At 41.3% G+C, this 22,473-nt stretch overlaps 1 protein-coding gene across 6 annotated transcripts; it reads right to left on the bottom strand.

Moving 5' to 3' along the window:
* Positions 1-1,490: 1,490 nt before the first annotated feature.
* DZANK1 (double zinc ribbon and ankyrin repeat domains 1) lies at positions 1,491-21,762 on the bottom strand. 6 transcript variants are annotated; one of them, XM_061367084.1, is made up of 19 exons: positions 21,706-21,762; positions 20,635-20,759; positions 19,851-20,004; positions 18,928-19,045; positions 18,436-18,532; positions 17,540-17,664; positions 16,908-16,993; positions 16,130-16,247; positions 14,638-14,751; positions 13,490-13,582; positions 11,812-11,931; positions 10,848-11,012; positions 9,980-10,208; positions 8,806-8,909; positions 6,669-6,743; positions 5,665-5,761; positions 3,650-3,738; positions 2,347-2,427; positions 1,491-1,649 (listed from the first exon to the last, which is right to left on the bottom strand). In XM_061367084.1, the coding sequence occupies exons 2-19, from the start codon at positions 20,741-20,743 to the stop codon at positions 1,518-1,520; spliced, it is 2,106 nt and encodes a 701-aa protein (XP_061223068.1). In that variant the 5' UTR covers positions 20,744-20,759; positions 21,706-21,762; the 3' UTR covers positions 1,491-1,517. The 6 variants fall into 6 exon arrangements, with proteins under 6 accessions (XP_061223068.1, XP_061223072.1, XP_061223070.1 ...); XM_061367086.1 differs by lacking the exon at positions 3,650-3,738 and having other exon boundaries at positions 1,548-1,649; XM_061367088.1 differs by lacking the exons at positions 2,347-2,427; positions 3,650-3,738 and having other exon boundaries at positions 1,523-1,649.
* Positions 21,763-22,473: the final 711 nt, after the last annotated feature.

Here is a 22,473-nt window from a genome sequence, read left to right as displayed (position 1 = left end):
CTCCTTCCTAGTAGCTGGTGCAGTGCTGTGTTTTGGCTTTAATCTGGGAACAGTGCTGATAAAACCTATGTTTTTAGTTTTTCTAAGTATTGCTTACTCTGATCAAGGACTCTTTCAGTCTCATGCTCTGCCAGCAAGGAGGGCCACAGGAAGCAGCAGGATGAAGCAGAGACAGGACACCTGACCCCAACTAGTCAGAGGGGTATTCCATACCACAGCACATAATGCATGTGTTCATTGTTTTCCTTTTCCCCTTTTAGTTTTATATTCTCTCCCTTTGTTATTTCCCTTATCATTATTATTACTGGTGGCAGTAGTAGTTTTGTATTATACCTTAAGTTACTGGACTGTGTTATCTTAACCTATGGGATTTACGTTCTTTTCATTTTCTTCCCCATCCCTCCAGGAAGGGGTGGGGGCAAAGAAAAGGGGGAAAGTGAGGGAGTGGATGCATGGTTCTGAGTTACCAGCTGGGCTTAAACCATGACAATAAGGTACTGGAGTTAGTGAAGGAACATGTAGGACTGCATCAACAGGAGCATGGCTAGCAGGTCAAAGGAAGGGATTCTCCCCCTCTTCTCTGCTCTGGTGAGACCCCCCCCTTGCAATCCTGTGTCCAGCTCCGGGGACAACAATATAAGAGGGACATGGAGCTGTTAGAGTGAGTCCAGAGAGGCCATGGAGATGCTCAGGTTGCCCAGAGAAACTGTGGCTGCCCCATCCCTGGCAGTGTTCAAGGCCAGGTTGGACGGGGCTTGAAGCAACCTGGGCTAGTGGAAAGTGGCCCTGCCTGTGTCAGGGGTTTGGAACTGGATGAACTTTAAGGTCCCTTCCCACCCATTCTGTAATTCAGTGATAAATGTTGATGCAGGGTATGTTCAGGATTCCTGGATGCCTGTTGCAGGGACACATCTGTGAGAGATGACTGCTGGGCCTCAGGCAGCCTCTGGCTGTTGAGCATTCCCAGGGAGGTCTCTGCAAGCAGACTGCGGGTACCCTGCAGCCAAGCTAGAGGGTCAGCCTCAGCACTTACCCTAAGAGAACTTGGACACACTCTTCTTCCGATCCAAGCAGAACTGCCTCATGGAGAGCAGTGTTGTTGTGCCTGTGTAGGTGCAAGAGCAGCATACCCATTACCTAGGGAAGCTGTGCTGGTACACGGAAAGTGGTCTAGCAGATTAAACTAAATAAATGAATAGGAGGATATAGAATACATTAGGAGTCATGATGATTTAGGTTATTTTGGTAGGCTTTAGTGTGGTTTATTGTATTAAGTTGAAGTGGATTGGGCAAGGAGTTGAATAGAACAGCAGCTTTCCTAAGAGAAATTACGAGCAATCTTCAAAGCTGGCAGATGCAGGGCCTGTGAGTACTATTTTCTTTGCTCATTTGCAGGTTATTTTCAGATTTGGCTTTGAAAGGAGCTACAGATGTGTGGAGGAGGGTTAATCCTCTCTAAAATTGGAGTACAAGTGCTTTTTTTGGGAACACATCCAAAGACCAGAATGAGTGCTTGCTTACAGTCCTGACTGCTGGTTGGTGTCAGCGCCTTTCTGCGCCAGAAGGGAGATGGCTTCAGCATGCTTGTTAAGGACAGCAACAGTGAGAGCAGGTTGGTCCTCATCGCTGGTGCAGTTTGGGTCAGCTCCCTAGCACACACAGGAGAGGGAAGGTGAGCTGTTAAAAGCCATTAAGTTTCTTCAGCTTCAATCTTGCTTTAATCATAGAATCCCATACTGGTTTGGGTTGGAAGGGACCTTAAAGCTCATCCAGTTCCTACCCCTGCCACAGGCAGGGACACCTTCCACTGGAGCAGGTTGCTCCAAGTCCCATCCAACCTGGCCTTTAATGTTATGCCGGTTGAAGTTGGCAAATGGACTTTCATGCTCAGGACAGAGAAATATTCAAATTGTATGGTATTGTTTCTTTGTGTTTCTTCTGAAGATATTTCTGGTCTTCTAGCTCAAAGCCAGAGTAAATGTATATAATAAGTGTGTCAAACTAGATCCTGCAGTCAGGATGCACCTTACCATACAGTGAAGAGGTAGAGGTTTGCTTGCTTCTGCTATACAGAGGGCTTGACCCTAAACTATAAAATTAATTTATCTTTCATTCTGTATGCCGATGAGGAGCATGCCTTACACACTGTCCAAGTAGGAATTTGCAGAAAACATATACAAATGTAAAATAGGCTGTTTCTTCTCTAAAATGCTCTTTTAATCTGAAAACAGTCAGCTGTATTGCAAGGATGTTGCCTCCTAAGCATGAAGTTGTTAACCAGGCTAACATTCATGCAGTAAATGGCCAAAGAGTTGGAAAAGGTAACTGCAGCAAGCAGTGACTTACTTCACAAAGTAGTTGTTCTACCAAGGGGATTCTTCCTTTTCCATTTGGACCCAGTTTGTCCAGTAGCTGTCTGGACTCTGGCTGTGGAAACACAGAAAACAGCCAGTAGCATTTCACACAGTGAAAATACAACGAGGTGGGTCCTACTCTGCATTTGAGTAGAGGTGGAAAATGCACACAATGGCATGAATGCAGTGTAGCTGATCCTCAGTAATACTAATCCACGTCCTTTCTTTGGGAATGTCTTTCCAAATCTGAGGAAGTGTTGGGTAACCCAGGCTAGCATCTCACTGTTGAGCTCTTGATTCAGTAAACATATCTGCAAATGCTCAGCTTTACATCAGTGCAGATCTCAGAGCTGTACAAAGATCTGATAGCCATAGTAAATTCAACTTGGGCACAAGTTCTCTGCTGGAGGATTAAAGTTTGAGGCTTCCAGAACTTGTGGAAGTATTTTATTTAAAAAACGGGTATGTTTTGCCTCACAGAAGTTCATTTGCTAAATCCTAAACCAGCAAAAACCCAACAAAACCTAAGAGCTTTTCCTTGTATTTCTTCCCAGCCTTCCACCTCATTCTTTTCCCCTTTCGAAAGCCCAGTCACTTGACTGAGCATTTTTATCTCTGTACTCACACCACAAAGCTCTATAACTTCCTCCACCTGTTGAGTTGGCAAACTGATCCAAGCTTAGATTAAAGTACATTTCCCTTTTGAAATGCTTCATGCCATTGCTGGCATAGTAGTAGGGAGTACTTCCAAGACATAGGGTCTCTAGTGGAAGTAAAGCCTTGCTTCTTGCAATAGACTAGCCCTCAGCTGTGCTGACACCTCAGCTTGATGATAAACCTGAGCTGCCTTCAAAGCTTGTTGATTAGATCATCTTCTGCCTCGGTCACAGTCTGTGTGCACAGCAGTTCCAGCACAGCCAAGGGTATGTCCTATGGAGCCAAGCTAAGTAGTACAGTCAGAGGAAGACAATAATGCCTCCACTTGATTTTGCTTCTGAGGTAAAACCTGTAACAAAATCACTCTGCAACAGCCTTTAGGCCTAGGGTCAGTAAATCAGAATGGGTTCAAAAACAAGGGAGTACCAATGTAATTAAGCTTCTAGTAGAAAACAGTTATTTCCAGTTCTGTAATAAATGCCAGTTACCAATGTTCAGGTTTTACATTAAATTGGACTTTTGTCCACTTCCCCCACCCCCTTGTCAGTGTTAAAACCTTTGTATTTTTACCCTTGGCTGCCCTCCATGTTCATGCTGCTCTATAGGGAGGTTTTCCTGTACTGGCAGAAGATACGTACGGGGAGATTATCTTCTTTTTCTATAGGTGTTCTTGACTTTGTTCTCTGTATTTTGTCTCTTGAATGGAAAAGATTATGATCAACTTTGCCTACCAGAAAGGGAAACAAGCATTAGTTCAAAGCAAAGTCAGTATCCTAACAAGAACTTGGGGGAGAGATCTGGAAATAATTTATCCACAAAAATACTTAATTTTGTGTTGAAATCAAAGCAATATTTATCAGTTTTCTACAAGAGAAAGTGATGAAATATCTGTTGCAGATCAGACTGGTTTTAACAAAAGGTTTACACTTCAAGCACTCATAAAAACTTGCTATTTTGAAATGAAGATTCAATGAGATGCAGAGTTTGAGGAGGTTTAGTCTTTCTTTTCTTCTTTCTTTAACTAGCTGCAGCTATTCAACAGGCTTGACTTGGAGTCATGAATTGTTTTGACCAAATACCTTATGATTTTTCAGTGCAGTCTGGCTCCCAGATACTCAAGACCAGTGGACCTAGAGTAGAACTGTTCATCTGTTACTTTAAATTAGAGACATAACCTACCAACATGCAGGAGGGTTGGTAAGGAAATTAGGCAGCATGTATGGACCCTTTGAGCTGGTGCTACCTCGGTGTCTGGAGTCACAGTCACTATTGACACTCCCCAAAACCCCAGCTCCTAGTGCCCTGGCTGCCTCTTGCAAATCCTTAGACTGAAAGCACAAAGCGGATGGATCTTCCATGTGGATTGAAGTATGTCAAATGTCACCATAGGAATTTCTGAATTCTAATCCTGACTTCACAGCTAGTTGATTGAATGAAAGCTTAAGTCTAATATGAGATTCAGAAGCCACTGAGCTCTTAATGCTAATAGAAATGCAAGTTGAGCTTCTCTGAAAACTAGGTCTAGAATGAACATATTTCATCATTTCTTAAGTTTTCCAAATGTGCCAAAGCTGAAGTTCCTGGCACAGCTCAAAAGCAGAGATAATACTGACATCCCTGGCAGTGTTCAAGGCCAGGTCGGATGAGGCTTGGAGCAACCTGGTCTTGTGGAAGCTGTCCCTGCCTGTGACAGGGGGTTGGAACTGGATGAGCTTTAAGGTGCCTTCCAACCCAAACCAGTCTGGGATTCTGTTATTTATGCCTCCTACTGTAAAAGAATATGCAAAGCATCTAAAGTTTTATAACTATAACAAAACCACTGCTATCAGCTGTGACTGCATTCACTAGCCTCCTCAGCTGTCTTTCAGTGAGGAAACATTTCTATGAGTTTTTCATGGGTCCATACATTGCTTAAATCTCAACTCAGCTATTTTGAGACTTAAAGATCAACTTAAGTAGGCTCAGAATGTGCCAGTGCTTTAGTTTGGATGTTTCAGTGTCTGACCTTCAGAAAGCTACTTGTGTATTCTTGACTACTGTATTTAACATAACTGTGACCGTAAAAGCTGGTTGGAGTAACTCTCTAAGACTCGATCTGGAGTTTTGGAAAGCAGGCATTCTTTAGTGCAGAGCTGTGAGCACACGTTAACAGTTTCACACAGGTGATCGTGCCCGTTACTTGCTGACAGTTGCTCTATATTTAGCATATTCATGCATATTCATAGTTTCACCATTAGGTAATTATAATATTTGCATCCTAATTAGACATGCCCTTTCATGCTGAGGGGGGATCCCCGGTGGTTGCCGATAGTCTTCCTCACTGTAGTTACTGAATGACCTCAGTGCTTGCACATGCTTGCAAGGTCCTGGTGCTGAGTTAGCAGTGGTATGTCCTTGCTTCTGTTCTGTTCCAGTCTCACTCCACGCTGGGTGCTGCTCTGCTATCATGAAGGCTAGCATCTTTGATCTTATTTACTGTCTCCTTAGTTATCAGTCCTGTGATTTTCTTTCCCCTGTCAGCCAAACATTCCTTTCTCTCTATGTTAGCAAGTTAGAACAGTTTGCTGCATTCTACTGTGTTAAAGACACACGCTATTGTTAGTTTAAACCTACAATTTAAGCCTACATAAAGATGGGGGAAGAACAAACTCACCCAAACTAGTCTGACTGCCATCCTGTCCATCTGTGACTTCTGTTGCAGCACTCAGGTAACGATTGCTGAACTTCACTGGCTTATTAGTATGAATATTCTGTAGAATTATCAAATGGAGGTAGTTAGTAAGGTTATCACCTAAGGTTGTTATAATTTTAGTAACACAAAACAGTGGTGTGGCAGATGAAAAAAATGTATAGGCTTTTAACATCAGTGTCAAATTAGCACAAGACAAATTGTTATATGTAACTGAACTCTGTTTTGAGGCAAAATAATGTAGCATTTTTTCTAACCTTGTGGTAGTATTTGGTTTGATTTAGAAAAACCAAGTGACACAACTTCACCTAATGAAATGAAGATTCTCATCCAAATGAACATATTCTACCCCTTGAGAGATCTGATTAACTCCTAACTTGTGAAATGATGTGATACACCTTTTCAGGCACCACACAGCAAGGTAAGCTTGTTCAGAGTCTAAACAAGAAATAAGATTTGAATTTTGGATCTTTCAAATGGAGGATTCTCATCTTTGAAAAGTTGGGAATAAATATCTGAGTGGGTTTTAGAACATGGTAATTCTGGAGCTAGGGATTCCAAGTGTTTGATACAGTTAACAGGAATTACAGTAAATGTTATCTCCAAACTATTGAAAAGTACTGGGCTTGTTATGTAAGAACGCAATTTGCACACTGAAGACAAGGAGCATCTCAGCTCAAGGTGCTAGGATCGTCAAAAAACATCAGCTGTAAAACAGAATGTTAATAATAGCAAACTAATGAAATGCAAGATGATAGCAACACAACCATGGAGCTTGGCTTAATCAGGTAAAGATATCTGTTCAGCCATTAGAAAGATTCCTTTCTCTGAAGTGGTAAGTTATACCTTCTCAACAAAAGAATTTATGGTTTTGACCTGAATTTAAAATACACAGGTGTTACACTCACTGGTCCAGTGACAGCTTTACACCAGCTGCCTAACAATGGGCCTAACCCCCCCAAACTAACCTTGTTAATAGCAAGAGCATAATTCAGTGTAATAGTGACTTCACAGTCATCCTCACAGATGGTAGCAGAATTAATCTAGAGGGAAAAAGCCATTGTTAGTATCTAATACAAACAGTACACAGAAACAGTTTTAGGAATAAGTCTTGCTTTTGCTTATGATGTTTGTTTATTATGGAGCCAATACATCAAATCACACATGTGGCCTCTGCCTACTTGTGATGTTGTACCAACACTTCCCACCTCACTGAGGAAGGGGCAGGTGGTATTTTGAGTAACTGGAAATATCAAAATGACTGACATGCCAAATGAATGCAAAAGATTTAATAATGCTATGCTTCATGCAAGCTCAATCATTCTCTACCCAGGTTTTGCAGCTGTGTGACAGGCTGTGTTGCTCTTAGGATTCCCTGCTCCAGGAGAACTGGTTGCTGCTTTAGTTGTAGTAGCCTGTAGAGGAGCAGTCTGTAGTAAAACTTGCATAACTTTCTATATGCTTAAGTGGGTCCAGAGAAGAGCAGCAGAGCTGTTGAAGGGTCTGGGCACAAGTGTGATGAGGAATGGCTGAGAGAACTTGGGCTGTTTAATCTGGAGAAGAGAAGGCTCAGGGGGGACCTCATCACTCTCTACAACTACCTCAAAGGAGGATGGAGCCAGGAGGGGACTGGGCGATGCTCCCAAGGAACAAGGAACACAGCAAGAGGAAACAGCCTCAAGCTGCAACAGGGGAGATTTACACTGGATATTGGGAACAATTTCTTCCCCAAAGGGCAGTCAGGCATTGGTACAGGCTGCCCAGGGCAGTGCTGGAATCACTGTCCCTGGAAGTGTTCACAGACCGTGTAGATGAGGCCCCAGTGCCATGGGTTAGTGGTGGCCTTGGCAGTGCTGGGGAACGGTTGGACTGGATGAGCTTGAGGGTCTTTTCCCACCCAGCTGATTCTATGATTCTTTGATTTTATATCAGTTCACTGAGACAGTACCTCTGGCAAGAAGACTATTGAAGTTATACAAAAATGAGTGCATGGTGGATTATAAAGAAGTGGAATGAAGTTGATGAGGTTTATATTACAGCAAGGAGAGGTTTTTGAGATAAGGTTGATTATATTTCTAATTCACATGACAAAAACAGCGTTAAACACACATAGCTGGCATCTACTTTGAATCACTTCTGTTACTTTTTCTGCTACATTTGTACTAGCACTAATGGCCTATTCTCCCTCTAGAGCTGTTTTTAGCCTGGGTCAGTCCCTGATCCAGTCCACAGGACATTGCCCCATGTGCTGGCAGCACCTAGGAATCAGTGTGAGGGGATTCAATTCCTTAACCCAGCAGGACTGCCAAAGCAAGCAATACAGTGCGGTACTGAACAGCAAGGATAATTGAGCACAGAAATGGACTGCCTGGGGCAGTTGTGAAATTCCATTGTTGGTGAGTTTGAAAAGCTTCAAGGCAAACATCTGTCAGGAACTGTTTAGGCAGAGTTGATCCTCCCTCAGGACAGGGACCAAATGATCTCTCAGTCATCCCAGCCCTATCTCCTAGGACTACAATCTCTAGTTTCCACCTTCTTGGTATCACTCCTTTAATCATTTTAATGCAGTTTAGTGACATTCCCCTTTAATCATTTTAATGCAGTTTAGTGACATTCTGAAGACTACATTTCCAGTAGGAACAAAAATACCCCGTTTCTGTAAGACTGGTATCATTTACACTAGAAGTAGACTATAGCCAAAGAGAATTGATGCTATCTGCTGGTATCATCCAGCCCTGAGCAGAGGCAAGCATATAATCTAAATCCTATTTCTAGCAGAGCTTATTAAACTGACCAACTAGTGATCTCTTTTTCTTGATTGCCTGCTGTGGGATACTGTAAAAGCAGCTGAGTAAGGGCTTTCTCGCTTCCATGACTTCTCATACAGCTTTGAGGTGAAAGAAGAGAAACTGCCATTGGAAAGAAAGCAGAAAAAAAACCTTCAGTAAAAGACTGAGCAGAAAATGGAAAACAAAACAAGACAAACTACACAAACAGGTCAAGGTCTAGAGAAAAGGGAGGCATTTATTTTTCCAGTGTTTATGTAGCAGCCACAGCAATTTTCTCATGACAATCCATAGGAAGATATTACATGCTCCTTCTTACCTTTCCCATTCGAGGTTCTCCAATCAGTGCTCTGAAGTCAAGGTTGTTCTGAGCATAGCTTCTAAGGTGAGCACAGACATGATCCAGCTGTTTTCTCCAATAACCTGATCAGAGAGAGTTAAGCAGGAGAAAAAAAATCCTAAAATTATGCTTAACATTTCTTCTCATACAATAGATGGTTTAAAAGGACTTATTTTCCCTAAAAAAAAGGTTAAATACTGTCTTGTCCATAGCTTATAATTAATTCTTAGGGTAGCTCTATTCGTAACAAAACCATGCCTTGGAATTGTTACTGGGAATCAAAACTGGCCGTGTGTGAAGGGAAACCTCACACTATTCCACAAGATTAAAAACCAAACAAACCCCCATATTACAGCTAAACAGTTGTGTATTGTTGAACTGATTTGCAGTCGGTTTGAGATCACTGACAGGTAACAATAAGCCAGATCTGAAAACTGCAGGCATAGAAACTTACCCTATACAGCATTCTGGCCTGTGTAAATTATTCCCCAGATAAATGCCTTTTAAGTATATCATAAAATCACAGAATGGTTTGGATTGGAAGGGACTTTGAAAACTGAAAACTGAAGTTGAAATTTTGCCAGGATAGTAAAACTAAAATCTCTAAAAATTGCAAACTTTTCAATGACAGCAAAGTGATTCCATAAAGAACCAATTGACCAAACCAGGGACTGAAACAAAATTGTCTGCAGTACTGATACAGGAGCCCGTGCATGGACAGGCTCTGCAGTGAGTGATGTAGATGTACTGATACCTTTGCAGGCCTTGAAGATGGGGGCCTACAAGATGCCCCAAGGTTTCTACCAACCCTGGGTTTTGTAATCCTCTTTAAGAATCCCTTTCTCTAGTTTACTTCCCTTTACTTCCAAAACTTCCACAATTCATTGCATAACAGGACCCCAAACAAATTCTTCAGATACAAAAGCCTCATATTTTTTAAGAGCTGTGATCTATTGCTGTTGTAGCTGTTGATGGAGATCAGTGGCTGAATTCTAAGGCACTGCATTTACAAGTGACTAGTGGGAAGACAGACTTGTAAAGATGTAAATCAGCGTCCTACTGATGGCACATTCCAGGATTATAAGATCTTTCAGAAAAAGCAAGGTCATACATTGCATCTTTGTATAGAACACATAAAATCAAAACTCCTAACCTTTTCCAGGACTAATAGCTGTCAGGAGAGGCTTATGATCACTCATCTTTTCCAGTTTTTCTTTTTGTGAAATCAGCTCAAGCTCCTTCTTTTCCAACAGTTTGCTTGATGGGTAAAAAAGTCCAATGGTTTGAGTTCCTTTATCTTCCCTTTCTTTTAGTTCTGCCCCTGATTTGGGCAAGGAAATAGGAAGAGGCTGCCAGGCAACTTGAGCTTGAAATCGTTTAGGCTGTGTGTGGGGTGGAGGGGAAGGAAAAGTGTATGTAATATAATTAGATAGATTGAGATGGCTTATAAGCAAACATTGCGTAGAACAGTACACAGAATTGTCCAGGAATGAAAAAGCTAGCAGGAAGGATCATTAACAATTCCTGATTTTAGTTACCAGTCTGTAACAATGATGCAAGTGGACACTAATATTCAAGCAAAAGCAAAACTCTCCACCACTGCCAGCAGTATGTATGCTTTTGCAGGACAAAAGCTGGCCTTGGCTAAGTATTGTGTTCTTTCTCAAAGCAGAGTTTTAAGAACAGTGTTAAATGTGCATGAAAGAATACCCTGTACTAGCAGGACACAAATAATTCACAGGTAGTAAGGTAAAAGTACTTAAAGAAGTAAGACTTTGAAAAGGTGATTGTTTCTCACTTTGCTATTTAGAATAAGGCTGGATTAAGGCCTTTGGCTAAAGCTACTATTTGGCAGAAACCAGTTCTCAGTAGAAACTTATCCTCGTTTTTGCCCTCAGCAAGCTCATAGGCCACAGCCTTGTCTCAAAGAGGAAATGAATGAGGTTGTGCTGATCTCCACCTGCAGTGGACTAGGCTTTTAGCTGTCTTCAAACCCGGCTTTGTAATACTGTGTGTCTTACCTCAGAAACCCCTAGTGAGTCCCCAGCATCCATGAGACTGCTGTTGGGAGAACTCACCCTTGATGGGGGCTCTATGTAAACACCACAGGACCCACAGAAGCGAGCGTACGGATGATTGTTTGTGCCACACTTGAAACAAGAAAAGTAGGATGGAGGAGGTCCAGGCTGGAAAGTCCAATGAAACACTTGTCACTACAGCAACATCTGATGAGTGGTTCAGGGATGATAAAAGCAGTGGCATGAATTAAAAGGAAGTAAGTAGCACTCTCAGAAGCTATTAGGTAAGTAATATTAGGCAGCATAACAGGTTGCTAACACACTGGTAGATGCAAGACAGCAACTTTTCAGATATCTCAGCATTATGCTATGGGGGCGAACATATTTCAGACAGATCTACCACTATGGTATGTTATTTAAACTGAAAAAAAAAATACTGATTTTCTTTGGCAAAGTCCTGTCATTACTAGTCTGGTGCACTGATGCTGAATATTGACTGCTATTCTTTCCAGTTCAATTCTACCACCACCTCCCCAGAGCACCCACAGTACAGCAGAGGACCACTGGTTACGTAGGCAGAGGTGAGTGTTTCAACTTTAATGCAGACTCAGCTCATAGAGAAAAAGAGTAGCTATGGGAGAACTTGCATTAGGTCAGTTTATACATTGACCTTTGGTGGATCAGTTACTTCGGCATAACACACAGCTATTGCCTCTCAGGTGAGCTGATGCTTATTGACTCACGGTAATTTGTTTACATACCTAAAACCTTAAGTCACCTACTGATGTGGGGTCTAGATGTCATCTAAGCCTTTCATTTTTCTTACGGAATCCTATGTGCTTGAAGTACTTTGATAGTAAAAAGCTGTATACTAACTGACAGAGTTTTGCAAAGAGGAGTTTGAAAATGCTGCAGGTCACAGATGAGTAGAAAGAGATTTGTCAGCACAAAGATGGATAGCACGTGCCTTGGCTCCACACCAGTCACAGAAACGGGCATCACTTTGGTTAACACGATGGCATTTTGAGCATGAAACTGTCTTGCTTTGCTGGCTGTGGTAAGGTGGGGGGGTGTCCCCGAACATGGGCTAATTAAAACAAAACAAGAATTAGAGAGAAAATACTTCTTATGAGAAAAGGATCACAAGCCAAATAAGAGGGAAAGCAAGCTACTTTGATAACATGAAGTAATAGCCAACCTAAAAGAATTATTTCATAGAAGCACCACAGAATCCCAGACTGGTTTGGGTGGCAAGGGACTCATCCAGTTCCAGCCCCCTGCCACAGGCAGGGAAAACGTTCCACTACAGCAGGTTGCTCACCTGAGAATAAGCATCAGACTGACTTGGCTCTGACCTGTAATTTGTTATTATTTTTTCATTACAAACCCACAGTAAAACGTGGCATTTATTAATTTTAAAATATTTTTAGTAGAACTAAAGAAAGAAAACCCAACCTTATCAATCAGTGTCCTTTACACTGTTCACTAATATGGCCCCAAGTAGACTCAGCATTAAGATGGAGGTTTCCCTGTTGATAAACACAAAACACAACCCAAAACACAACAGGTATTTTCCTTTGTACCTTTCTTGGTAGTAGTATGGCAGGGAGAGTGTGTTCAGACAATGAGTTTTCTCTCACTTTGGTATTTGCTACCTAAGGTTGGTTTGGGGTTTTTCATTTTGCACTTTTTTACCTCATACAAGTTATATATTCCCTAGCTTCTACTACATTTAACTTACGTGGGTATGCAAAAGAAAACAGATTTTTTCAGCTGAAACTTCTAGAGGTAGATTATAGAACCTAGTTAGCACAAAGAGGTCTTAAAAACAGTTTGTTAGGTTTTGCCTCAGGTCTTATGCTGTTTATTTTCTCTGCAAATCAGGAGTATGGATAAGGAACAGACCCCAGGAAAACTATTCTGATTGCAGACACCACAATAGCAAATAAGCAAACAGGCAATAGCCCTATTTTCATCTGCGGCCTCAACTCCAATTTGATGTGATTTTGGGGTTCACTTGGAAGGTAATATTTACAGGATCACAAGTCTAAATATGCTCCAAATCTAAGTTATTTAATAGCCATTAATAGTAATATCAGATTTGTTGCTCATAATTAATTATTCAGGAATTACTATTGGTTATTGCTATTTAACCATTTTTAGTAGTCAAATTTCTGATTACTATTAATAATTCTTTGTAAACATTTAACTTTCTCCCCTAGCTACTACAGGTCTCACCGTTCAAGGCATATGCCTAACTACATATGCAGCTACGTCTTGATATCTACAAGCAGTGAAGCACTAAGCATATGTTTATTTTAGGTAAGTACAACTTCCTACTGAAATTCACTGTGAAATAACACCTCAGTGGTTGTACAAGAGACCTTTGCCTCTAGCTACTAACAGTTTAAGAACTTGGGATGTTTGTGTTATAATCACATTCTTAACTGGCAGGTACACTTATGGTTAGCTGGACATTTGTGATGGAGCATCTGTGGGAGCACTGAGCTTGAATATCCCAAGGGGGAGGGAATCTCTGGTTTTGTAACATAGGGACACAGGGATATGGCTTCAGTTTTCCAAAGGAAAAGAATGCTGTGCTTTGGTTTGATTAAGCCTAGTGTGATAGATGGAAGAAGACTTACCATTTGTATTTCAGGCAGCCTGCTTTCACAAGTCACACAGTGTTTATGGTGAAGAGGATTTCCTGTGCCACACACCTGACAAATTACTTTGCCCTTTTAAAGAGAGAAAGAATACATTTTACTCAGTATTTGACTTGATTGTACAAAGTGCTGTGGTTATTCAGCCCTGCAGGGATAAGAGATCCTGAAAGTCTGTGTGTGAGCTTCACGTTTTAGTTAGGCCATATTGCCTGCTCATCACACATCTATGGTTCCTAATGACAATTTAAACTATGGTACAGTTCCCTCAGGAGATCCAACATCAATACCTCTAGATCTTTGCATGTACTAGTTTACTTAGTCATTGCGTTCACATCACCAGAAAGTCCAGTATCTGCAAGGAAAATCATTATTATCCCCCTGAGGGTGCCCTAGCACAGGAACTATTAACAGCGAGTTTCCAGCAGAACTGAGAATAATGAGTCTACTATTTTGATTGTTGCCACCAAACAGTTCAAGTGTGTCTTTGTACCTACATCAGGGCTGCCATAAAACATCAGCTATGGGGCAATGTCTATAATCTACCAATTGTGGACATGCAGTATCAGTTCTTTCCTCCTCACACCCTTTTCCCTGACCAGAGGGGTTGAGGAGGACCCCTACATGCATCCACGTACCTGATAGGGAGTATTTTGTAGGGCACATTTTGTCTATGTGAGACCACCAGCACTTTTGGATTACTAAGATTGTGCTTGAACATTTTGGGCATCTACCCAGTGCCGTAGTCCTGCCAGCTCGCCTCTGCTAAGCACTTACAGTCAAATAAGGTAAGCAGAGTAATGAGGATATATTTAACAAACTTAAAATGCTTAGTAATGCTAAGGCCAGAAATTATAGAATCATGGAATATCTCTTCCTGAACACAAGTGCATGTGTTCCTGTCATTCACACTGCTACATCATGTGCTCTTCCATATGCCTTCCTGAGCTTATGTGGTTTATCTTTAATGATTATTTCTATTCAAGGTGGTTTTAATCCTAACTCTTAAAACTGTCATAATGAAATTATACAAAACCAAGCTGGTGCACAATAGTTGTAATGAAGTCATCTGTTAGAAAAACGCATGCCAGGAGGTAAACTGCTCTTTTGTTAGGTTTATTCTTAATTACCTTTACGCACATGTTGGTTTGGGGCTGCAGCTGTGGAGCTATTGGTGACTCACATACAATGCAAGAGGGTGTATTCATTGGCACAAGATGTCTGCATTCAAGACATGGCGCCATCTGAAGAAAAAGAAGCATCACAGCATGTCATAAGGGTCATCATGAGATTTTCAGTGTTTTCCTGGTTAGAGTTTACATCAGCAGCAAAGTCACTGGAAACACAGCAACTGAGAGCCACAGATGCTGATACTGATCCTTAAAGATAAAAGGCTATTGAGAAAATATGAAGACAACTGGAAAGAGTGACTTTACTGACAACTAAAATATGCCAGAAAGATACTAAGTTAATTTTCAATAGAATTAAATAGCTACTGTAAAATGTAGTAGTTGAAATCATCTTAATTATGAACCTAATCTAAAGAGGTGGTGAATATTCTCAGTCATCACTTGAAACTACAGCATTAATCCAGACATTTTTCTGATGATACAGGAAAAAAGAATTACACCACTGACTTGTTAGATCAAGTTATTATCTCTTGGGAAGAGCTTAGAGAAGACAGTTACAGGCATCACCAAAAACTTGGTGCTCTTACATATATGCCCACACATGCCACCATGTAAGGTTTCAGGCGTATTAGATGGATCTTCCACAGCAATGACATAAGCTCTAGTTAGCACTGGAGTAAGATACACGTGCAGGTCCTGAAGATGCAGTGGTGGTTCTTGAAGGATGAGAGGAACCTGAATTTGGTAATGTTTCCTAACACTGGCAAATAAAATACAGTTTACTTTTTCATTGTTTCACTTATTAAAATATATGGCGCTTGAAGGAATTTATGGTTAGTTTTGCCCATTGTTTAAGAATTACATTGGATCCAGTGATACAGGTATTGAACAAAATCATAAAATCACAGATTAGTTTGGGTTGGAAGTGATCTTAAAGCTCATTCAGTTCCACTCCCCTGCCACAGGCAGGGACACCTTCCACTAGACCAGGTTGATCCAAGACCCTGTGTCCAACCTGGCCTTGAACACTGCCAGGGATGGGGCAGCCACAGCTTCTCTGGGCACCCTGTGCCAGGGCCTCAGCACCCTCACAGGGAAGAATTTCTTCCCAATGTCTCATCTCAGTCTCCCCTCTGTCAGGTTAAAGCCATTCCCCCTTGCTCTGTCCCTGTAGGCCCTTATCAGAAGCCCCTCTCCAGATTTCTTGTTGGCCCCTTTGGGCACTGGGAGCTGCTGTAAGGTGTCTGCAGAGCCTTCTCCTCTCCAGGCTTAACAAGCTCAGCTCTCTCACGTCTATCTCAAGAGCAGGTGTGCTTCAGCCCTTGGAGCATCTTTGTGACCTCCTCTGGACTTGCTCCAACAGCTCCACATCCCTCTTATGTTGGGACCATGAAGGAGTGACTAATGGAACTGCCAGCATTGCAGGTGTAATTTGCTGAAGAATTTGTTTTCTCCAGAGGTAAACTGTTGATTGTTATGGTGTTTTGCTGACCTGTGATCCTTCAGGGGCTGGAAAGCAGCGTACTGGCACAGGTGGGATAGGACATCCACATGCCTGACAGAAGTGAGCCAAGGGGTCAGACAGGCGAGGTGCAGAGCAGCATGCACATCTGAAAGTAAGAACAAACTGGCTGTACTTGTTTTGGTATTGCACTGCTGCATAATAATGAATAATCTGGAACTTGCTGTGACAGGGCTTAGGCCACTGATTTCTCAGTTGCTGTTTCCAGGCTGTGGTGTCCATCAGACTATGCCCCAGCATTCATGACAGGAGGTTCTGAACTATAAACAGCTTTGCAAGGTAGAAAGCTCTCTGGCTGCTATGGAGGTAAAGTCTGCTGACATACAATCTGTATCATGCCTCGCTGCTGCACCATGGGGAACCACTGATGTAGATCACAGAAGCCTTCTAATACTGACAAACGCTAAAGTTCTGTGAGACTACTCCCATGAGCAGTTTTTACTTACAGCAGTGAGGGCTGTACTTCAGTTTGAAAAGACAGCTTTTCCTCTGATCCTACAGGTGCTAGGAGTATTCTTTTAAAGGCTGATAAGATAGTAGATAACTGTCTATGGTGAAGTGTAAATAAAACTATATGTAAGAGAAAGACTTCCTGAAGCCCTGCCTAGATCATACTACTCAGTTATGACCCAGAGTCTGTCTTTGCTTTCCTCATTTCCACAGAGCCCCACAACATTATCAACTTAGTTGCAAAAGGCAATTGATCAGTTACTTTCCAAGGACAAACATGTTACCAGAAGTCACTTACTTGAGGAAATCTGTCTCTCTCTGGATCCTTGACAGCTGTGTGCTTGCTAAGCTTCTCCTGCTAGTCGCTGCAGCAGAACTAGCAAACTGAAATAGAAGTTATTCTTTAGCCTGAATAAGCAAATATTTGCAAAATATATGTAACAGGAGAAAATCAGCTAAAGAAGTTATTTGAGGCAAACTGCACTGAAACACATTGCTTTAAGGAATACCTACTACCCTTGATTTCTCGTTAGCTGCATTAAAGATCCACAGCTTCTTCCAATAAAAATAAATCGCTATTTACTTCCAAGACACCTTTACTGAATATTAAATATCAACTTGCCAACATATAGCAATAAGTATTTGCTAATTGCAGATTCAGTAAGGAAACAGAAGAAAATTAGTAGGAATCTAAGTATTGTTAGTTTGTTTTGCCTGGTTTTGTCCTTACTGATAATTGTTTTGCTTTGGGCCTTCCTATTCTAGCATGTCATTACCAGCAAATTTAAATGAGTACTGTATAATATAGCCCAAAGCATTAATTTCTGAGAGATTATATGAGTATGATCACACCTCTTCATATCTGTATTGTTTTGGAGCTCAGTTTTGATGACAGCCTTTTACAGTTTTCCTCAACTCCTACTTGCTTACCTGTAATGACTCTAGAGGTGGTGCTGAGATGGATTCCTCGCTGTACTCTGCTGTTTCCGAATGGCTGGCAAGGAGCTGTGGTCCTTGCAGGGACCTGTGAGTAGTCTTTCTTCCTGCTTCCAAGTCTAAAATTACAACAGTGTTATTCCACTATCATTAACTTCATGCAGTTAACATACATGAATAATAAGTTAAATAACATGAATATTACATGCCCTTGTCTTTTTAAATTAAAATAGCTGAGCATATTTAAAAGTGTATTTGGCATCCAGATTATGGGTTCAAATAAACTGCGTGGAATTACAGGATATTAATCTAGAAGAAACCTCATGCCTCTCTGAAAGAGCTTACTTTTGTGTTTTTCTCTATTTATAGTGTACTTCCTGCCTGCTCAAAAAGAAACCCATCTCCTAAGAGAAATTAATGAGTAAACATTAACACAACTCCTTACTCTTAAAGAACCCCATTGCTGTTACCATGGAACAGGCATTATCTATAGAGAAAATACGGGTCAAGCTTTCATTTCTGCTTTGTACATTTATTTTGGAATCTTACTGCAAGCAACTCCCAGTAAAAAACTCTACAAAGGATTTGCAATCCTGTCACTTTAACAGCATTTCTGTCACAGAAGGAAATATTGACTGGGCCTTATCATGATGCTGAGAAATGAATGACATTTAAGTATGGTTTTAGGAAGTAATGTGGAACATATGGAAGGTAATCTTTGTTCTCTATTTGCAGCATTGTGCAATCTAAATTGGAACTCCCAGAGGATGTTCTGTCTTCTGAGATGGTTTTAAAATTACCCATGTTTTACCAGTGATACAAGAGGAAAACATTACACTATTTTCAGCTAAGACAGAAGCCTGTTTCAGCTTTATGAAGCAATACTACACCTTGAAAATCTTGGGGTGCTTCAATCCAGGCAGGCTTGATTTCCACATTGACTCCATTCTTCTTTGGTTTTGTAATAAATACACCACCTTTCTTCTCCTAAAAAGTAATTCCATTTGAATACTAAATGAAATTTTGGTTTTGCTCTAATCCCCCCTTGCTATATTTATTTGTGATGATTTTCAAAGTACATGGTTAAGGTTTTTATTCTGATGCAAGCATTTGAAAAGCTTAAATTCTAAGTGCATTTTTAAGATAGTTAACCTGAACTGGTCATAAAAGACCAGTGACAAAAAAAAAAAAAAAAAGGAAACAAAAAAATAACGTGTCCTCTTAAAATTTAAATATTACAAAAAGGACCAATACAGCAAAGATGGGCAAAGAGAGAAAATAAAATGTATTAAAAGTATATGCAGTCAAGGTTTAATCTCTAAGTTGTATCATACGTACAACATCTTACATTCATACAAAGGGTTACAATTTCTAAAACATACCTGAGTGGTGATATCTTGTAGGAGATTCTTGTCATCCTCTTCAACAGAGGAAAGGGCATTTGGTTGTTTGAACTCTACCAGAAACACCTTTGTTACAACTGTACTCTCCCTGCAGTCCCTGAAAATAGGTTTTCACAAAGCTATAGACATCTCACAAATCCATGTGCAGCAGCAAGTAAATCACTGATGGACATGGCTCATTTGCTGGAACAGCCCTTCCAAGCTTACAAGTTGGTAAGTATAATCCTGGGCAACACTCTCATGAACTGCTCCTTTGTTTTGTTTTGTTTTCAGTTTAGAACATACATGATACAAGGTTATCAATAAAACATACAGATACTTTAATCCCTCAACATCTTTTACACATAAAACTCTTGATATTCCTGTGTCTGCTTTCTGGAGCGGTAGTATTTGCCAGTGCTGCTGAAAATAGAAGAGAGCAAGATTTTTTTTTCCCCTTGCATAATACCTGCCATGACAGAACAAGGGGGAATGGCTTTAACCTGACAGGAGATTTAGATTAGACATTAGGCAGTTCTTCCCTGTGAGGGTGTTGAGGCCCTGGCACAGGGTGCCCAGAAAAGCTGTGGCTGCCCCATCCCTGGCAGTGTTCAAGGCCAGGTTGGACAGGGCTTGGAGCAACCTGCTCTAGTGGAAGGGGGTTGGAACTGGATGTGCTTTAAGGTCCCTTCCACCCCAAACCATTCAATGATTCTATGATAATCCAACTGCACAAGCACATAATGGATAAAGCGAATAAGAAAGTGAAGTCAGTGCAACCCATGCAAATCACTTTGATTGCAGACTGGCTGGGGAAAGAGGCGTTTGCAAGGTATGGAATGCTTTAAACAACACAAATCGAGGCCATGACTAAGATGTCTGTCCCTTGCCAAAATACAACTGGAATAAAACAGGACACATACTTTGTAACTGCAAGTGCTTTGACCATTATTTTCCCAGCTGGTAACATGATAGGACCCTTATATTTAAAAGTGTTATGCTCTCCACAGCCAGGTTTTCTAAAGAGTTCTGGCTTACTCCCATCTAAAGTGTAATAAATAGAGACCTCAGGTGTATCTGAAAGACACAGAAAAAGTAATTAAACTATATTCAACCTGTGAAAAACAAGCTCTACACTTCACAGTACTCACTTCTGGGCATGATTTTTCTCACATAAAAAAATAAACAACTTCCATAAATGTCTGAATGCTTGGGACCAAAACTGTTTATCCCATGAAAAATGAGTTACTCAACAAATATTTCTCTTCACAAAGTAGCTGTGCAATGGCTTTGCATGAAAACAGTGCAACAACTTGTCTGTTCTAATGACAGAAGAGGTATTTGCTCCCATGGTAAAAGGTGACATTTCAAATATTGGAAGGAAAACCTTTCGGGTAAGCCTGGCACGTGAGACTTCCACACACTGTTTTTGCAGTCAAAGCAAAATGCAACAGCTCAAGAGCCTGATCTTGGAATCAATTAAGACTGCTAACGTATATGAAATAACTCGTATGTCAATAACAGTTTGAATGCATAAAATTAAGTTTATTTGGTGTATCAAAACATGTTGGTTAATTTTGTAAGTTCCTTAATGAAATGCTCTCTCATAAAAATAATCCTTAAATGCAAACAAAAATATAGAGGCTAAAAGTTTCAAATGAACACATAAGAAAAGCTTTCACCTGGAGTCAGAGCTTTTATTCATACCTGATTTTATTTCTACAAGAGTATTTGTGTCTATTTCATGTTTAGCCTTCCCTGGAAGAGGGATTCGAAGTGGTATGACCTGAGGAACCGAGACAGAGCCAGCCGTCATTTTTCTCCACAGTGATCTTTGAGAAGAAAAAACAGAAAGGCAGACCATAATTTTTCTAAACAGAAGAATCCTTTGAGAGATACTTTGAATGTGATTCCTGTCTTCATTTGTTTCTTTTAAAAGAGAGAACACTGGATTCTTTAAACTGTTATTTCTTATTAATACTTGCATGATCTTCACATTGAAAAGGAGAAAGGTCCTAACGACCACCCCAATTCTAATTTATTCTCCTGTTTTAGAACGGTGAACAAAGCTTGAGATGAGCACTGTTGCATTCATTTCACTTTAAACTTCCTTGTCCGAGCCTGATTTCTATGTATTCCAGTGGAACAGCTTTATCATCATACATCAATGATACATGGTACAACCGAGTAACAGGGAAGTATCTCCACCCTAATGGCAGATTGGAGCCAGCCTCTTGTTTCATTGCAGCCATCTGAATATATACAAGATGTCTTGAAAAGGGATAAAGCAAGACAGCTACTGCTTAAGCTTATCTCAGCTATTGTGTGCACTAAGAATATACCCATAAAACAGGTGCCAAACATGATTTATCATAATTTACATAGTCATTATCATGTCACACAATTCAAGAATGAAAAATTGCATTTGGATACGATAACATTTCACAGTACAAAAAGATGTACTCTAGATCTTGGGAACTGATACTTAGGGCCAGGAAACATGCCTACACTAGAAGCGTTTTGTTCTGTAATCACCTCTTTAATCCACCAGAAACATCTCTTACGCTATCCATCAATGCAGACAGTAATGATTCAGCACGGGAGGAGTTTGTTAGTCCATGCTCTGACTGGGGCTATGCTGAGGTAAGCCACAATGCTGCCCGTGGGTGCCCATCTCTTTTGCTGGCTTGCCTGAAACAGTGGTTAAGGACTGTGGCAGTTCTCAGTCAGACTTTCTTGGACTGCATGCAGTAGCGGGGAGACACGATGGGTTTTTACCTGATGCAAGAGGGCAGAGAGTATCTTTCCTCAAGGACCTGCCTGCTCTTGGAACATCTGGACCAAAAGCACAGGACCTCATTTCAGCCTTCTGGGAGCCCACTACTGGTGGGATACAATGGTCCTGCCGCCATCCCCAGCATGCCCAGCCCCTGCCCTGGCCTGGGCTCCATCCCTGCCTGCTGGGTCAGGCCCTACTTCCTGTACCCCCACACAGCCCACCCCACCTTACCCCACTCCGTCCTGGGCCACCCCACTCCATCCTGTCCTACAGCCCTGAGCACCCCACTTGATCCCATAGAATCATAGAATACTTAGGGTTGGAAAGGACCTTAAGATCATTCAGTTCCAGCCCCCCTGCCATGGGCAGGGACACCTCACACTAAACCGTGTCACCCAAGGCTCTGTCCAACCTGGCCTTGAACACTGCCAGGGATGGAGCATTCATAGCTTTCTTGGGCAACCCATTCCAGTGCCTCACCACCCTTACAGTAAATAACTTCCTCCTTATATCCAATCTAAACTTCCCCTGTTTAAGTTTTAATCCATTACCCCTTGTCCTATCACTACAGTCCCTAATGAAGAGTCCCTCCCCAGCATCTCTATAGGCCCCCTTCAGATACCGTAAGGCTGCTATGAGGTCTCCACGCAGCCTTCTCTTCTCCATCCCACAACCTTGACCACGCCACTTGACGCCTGCTACCAAGCCCCTGCTCAATCCTGGCCACAGCCTTGCCCACCCCAATTGATCCCACTCCACCCCAGACT

Source organism: Neopsephotus bourkii, unplaced genomic scaffold (genome assembly GCF_033783945.1).
Source record: "Neopsephotus bourkii isolate Nb327-2 ecotype Australia unplaced genomic scaffold, CSIRO-AGI_Nbou_v1 NB_1373, whole genome shotgun sequence".
In the NCBI taxonomy this organism is placed as follows: Eukaryota; Metazoa; Chordata; class Aves; order Psittaciformes; family Psittacidae; genus Neopsephotus; species Neopsephotus bourkii.
This window is presented reverse-complemented; position numbering and strand designations above follow the sequence as displayed.